At 28.1% G+C, this 4,013-nt stretch overlaps 1 protein-coding gene across 1 annotated transcript; it reads left to right on the top strand.

Moving 5' to 3' along the window:
• The first annotated feature begins 2,755 nt into the window (after nucleotides 1-2,755).
• Nucleotides 2,756-3,517, top strand: LOAG_13277 (zinc finger protein). Its single transcript, XM_003148787.2, has one exon. It carries the CDS (start codon nucleotides 2,786-2,788, stop codon nucleotides 3,239-3,241), a length of 456 nt encoding a protein of 151 aa, XP_003148835.2. The 5' UTR covers nucleotides 2,756-2,785; the 3' UTR covers nucleotides 3,242-3,517.
• Nucleotides 3,518-4,013: the final 496 nt, after the last annotated feature.

Here is a 4,013-nt window from a genome sequence, read left to right as displayed (position 1 = left end):
TTTTTTTTTTTGATTCACAATTTTACATTTCTAATTTTTGCTACTGATTGAATGAGTTTTTTTCATTTTTTTTTTTTTTATATTACTGATTACTGTATTTCTTTTCAATCGATTGTTCGATCATTTGTTTAAATAATTCCAATTAAAAATGTATTACATATCATTGAAAAAACTGATGAAAAAAAAAAAACAAAACCGAAATTAAATCAATTTTGACAATACTTCGAAATAAAATTTAAAATATTGCCATTTTTCCACTGCCATCCTTTTAAAATCATAACAAAAGAGAAATTCGAAGACTATTTATCTTATTTAATTCAATTTTTAATAATTTTTTTTTTAACTTGTGAAATATATTGACATAAATTTATTGCTATAAATTTTAATTTTAAATTTTAATTTAAAAATTAGACTTCAATTTTAATTTTTTTTAAGTTAAATTTTAATTTTAATTTTTTTATTTTTAATTTAAACAAATGAAAAAAAAAGCAATTAACCATATAAGCATTTTAAAATTTAATTGATAACATTAATAGATATTGTTAGCAGTAGATTGAATTGCAAAATTATGCTCAAAGGATGAAAAGAGTTATAGAAAATGTGACAATTACTTTTTTTTTTCCCGTCATAATATTTACGTTTTTTCTTTTTTCCTCCATTTATATTTACGCTTTTTTTTTTTAAATCACGTTCATCTTTTTAACGTCACTTCATTTACAAATCTTTTCATTTAAATTTTTAAATCGATTTTTTGATAAGATAAAATTCTTCCAGAAATTCTTCATCTTTCAATATATTATCAAAAAATAAAAATAAAAATGATGCAAAATAAATTGATTCAATAAATGAATGTAAAAGTATAATTGTTATAAATTACAACAATTTTATCATTTTTATTAACAATATTTAAAAATTTTTGAATTCGTCATTTATTTACGAAAACCAAAAATTTTCTTTTTCCTCTTTTACCACTAATTTCACTTTTTTTTTCCCCAACAAAATAGTGAACTGATAAAAAAAAATTGATCTTTTTGAAAAAAAAAAAATCCGGAATACCTAGATGAAAATTTTTAGGTGCGTGTTCGCTAGTACGCAACATGTTCAGCGATTTTGACAGTAATCAAATATATCAGAATGATAACACATGATCAAAATTGGCAAAAACACTTATCAAATAATCACGAAACTGGCCTAAAAATTAGGTTTTCTTTTTTTTTTAAAAAAAAAATTCCCATTAATCCGAAATAGTTAGATAAAAATTTTTAGTGAAAGGAAATAAAATTGTGCAAAAAATGTTGCAAAAGATTTGCATAAATTAATTATTCTTCACAATGCAATATGCCAATTGAAATAAAACTATTCACTATAAAGGATTAAACAGTGATTGTTATTTTATCAATACATATGATGGTGAAATTTTACTCTAACCTTAATAGAAGATGATTTACATTTCGAATATTCCTCGGAAACATGAGGTTATCATATTGGAAATATAATATGGAATATATTAGAAAAAAAAAAAAGTTGATTTGATGGACATTTTCCAGTTACATGTCTCGTCATACTTTGATAAGAATGTTAATTACCTTGAATTAGTCATAATCTACCGTAATATCTGAATTAAACATCGATATATTACTTAACTAAATGATAGCAATATGTTACACACCAGGAATTCAATCTTCTTTACCTAATTGGATAACGTATTCTTTGCGATGTCATATTTATTCGTTCCATTAAAATAAATTACAAATGATACAGTAAAATTATCAATTTCTATTACTATTGAATAATCTGTAATGTAAAACATAAACATATTACGTCATCGTAAGTTTGAATAAAAACATAGCAAAAGCATCAATGTGATTAACATTTGTGAAAAATTTTACCAAAAATAATTTCCAGAAAAAAAGAATTAAAGCAAAATGAAAACTGCAAAAAATATTATGGAAATTTTGCATAAATTATTTTTTACAATGTAATACGGCAGATGAATTAAAATTATTCAGTATAAAGGATTAAAAATGACTGCTATTATTATATTACTATAGGTTATCGACCACACACATGACTGATCACTCCCATCAAAATTAATATTTGTACACGCGATCCTTTACTAATACCTTACAGAAGTAATTGGTGATATCTGTCGGACTGTCTTCCGTGAAATTTCGTTCAGTAAGTTCTATTTCATTTATTTCGACAGAGAATGTCAGCTGCTTTTCAAAGTTTTGCGTCATGCGATTTTAAGACTCCAAGATAAGCATTCCTTTTTTTTAAACAAGATTACCTTTTTATTAAATTTGTAATTGTACAAGTTTACATGAAATCTGCTTTAGAATGCTTGCGACCAATATGAATAAGTTGTTGTGTTTAACGTTTGAATGAGAGATATTCGTATTATACATGCAATGAATGGATGTCGATCTCTTTTCAATGCTAATATATTAGAATAGTATATACTTGAAGAAGTTTTACGCATTTGTCAAATAATAGGCGGTGTTGTTTCTTATATGCAACCATTTTTTAGTATACTAATAAATTTGAATTTTTTTTTTTCAGAATTGGCAAGAAATCATTCGTATCAAAGTGCATTTCATCTGTGTCATGTCCTTCCTCTCCCAACTGAGTGACACTCAAACTATCGTAAGTTCATTTAAAGTTAAAAAAATTTTTTTTCTTCTTTTTGCTGCAATATTTCTAAGGTTTCAAAATTTTAGCGCAGTTTAAAATTGATAATTCCATATAATTTGAGAAGCCACAAACAGAACCTTTGGATTTGTCAATGCCAAGAATGATTGAAGGACGTATTGGACCATCATATCTATCAATGCCAGAAGTAAGTGGGAGACAAGTAGAACACAGCGAAATTGATCAGGATGACGCAAGGTCACTAAACTTACCAGTTCAAGAAGCCAGTGAGGAACGAACAAGCATAGTAAGAAAGAAGAGATCCTGGTGCGAAATGGATCAAAAGGAAATATCAAGACTGAAAGAACATGCGACTTGCACAGATGGGAAGCGGTTCAAATGTAAAATATCCAAGAGTGATTTCGCTGCGCCATCGAGTCTGCATATACATATAAGGATTCATACTGGTGAGAAGCCGTTCAAATGCGAAATGTGCAAGAGGGATTTCCCCCGGTCATCGGGTCCGCATAGACATACGAAGATTCATACTGGTGAGAAGCCGTCCTCTAGTCAGAATGCAAGAAAAACTTCCCCCGACCATACAAAATGAGGAGATATATGAAGATTCGTGACAATGATAAGCCCAGATTCAACTGCACCGTATGCAATAAAGGAAATCGTATTTGAAATCACACATAAAGAATCACATGATGGACTGATAGACGCATTTTAAACCGAAATATGCATTGCTATTTTGTTGTATTTTCTATAAGGTAAATTCATTTTTCCTTATTGTATTAGCATTCTATTGCTTTATATGTATATTAGTATTGTTCCTCTAAGACTTATTTAATATTTCTCTTATCTTAGTGAATAAAATTCCCCGTTTCGTGGCTACTTGCATCTTACTAAACAGCATTTTCATTATTAATGCATATATGACAAGCAGGTAACTTGCATGCCATGCATGAAGGATTTCCAATTAAGTGTTACTATTACTAAATTACTGATGAAATGATATTGTCTCATATGAATTCCTCACTCAATTATTGCACAAACAATATGGAAGTAAATCTTTAGCAACGGAAAGGCTTTCCTTAATTACAATACCTGAAGTATCCCATTATTTCACAGTTCCATTGCAAAATTCCGCTGAAGACAATAAGCATTTCAGATATGCCATTAGCAAGTAATATTTCATTCAGCTAATAATTCATTCCATCCCCAGTTACCGTCTCGCACCAGTGAGTTGCCCAATGCCTGATTTGCATTCAATGTGTCACCGATTTTCTTCAGTCGTGACAAAAACTGAGGTGTTGTGAAAGTTTGAATTGTCTGAGTTGAATAGTTTCAGCAACGATTTATTTGATATTTATTTGTGT

The sequence above is a fragment of the Loa loa genome (assembly GCF_000183805.2).
Source record: "Loa loa unplaced genomic scaffold supercont3.284, whole genome shotgun sequence".
NCBI classification, from domain to species: domain Eukaryota; kingdom Metazoa; phylum Nematoda; class Chromadorea; order Rhabditida; family Onchocercidae; genus Loa; species Loa loa.
The sequence above is the reverse complement of the archived record's forward strand: the minus strand, read 5'-3'. Positions and strand labels throughout refer to the sequence as shown.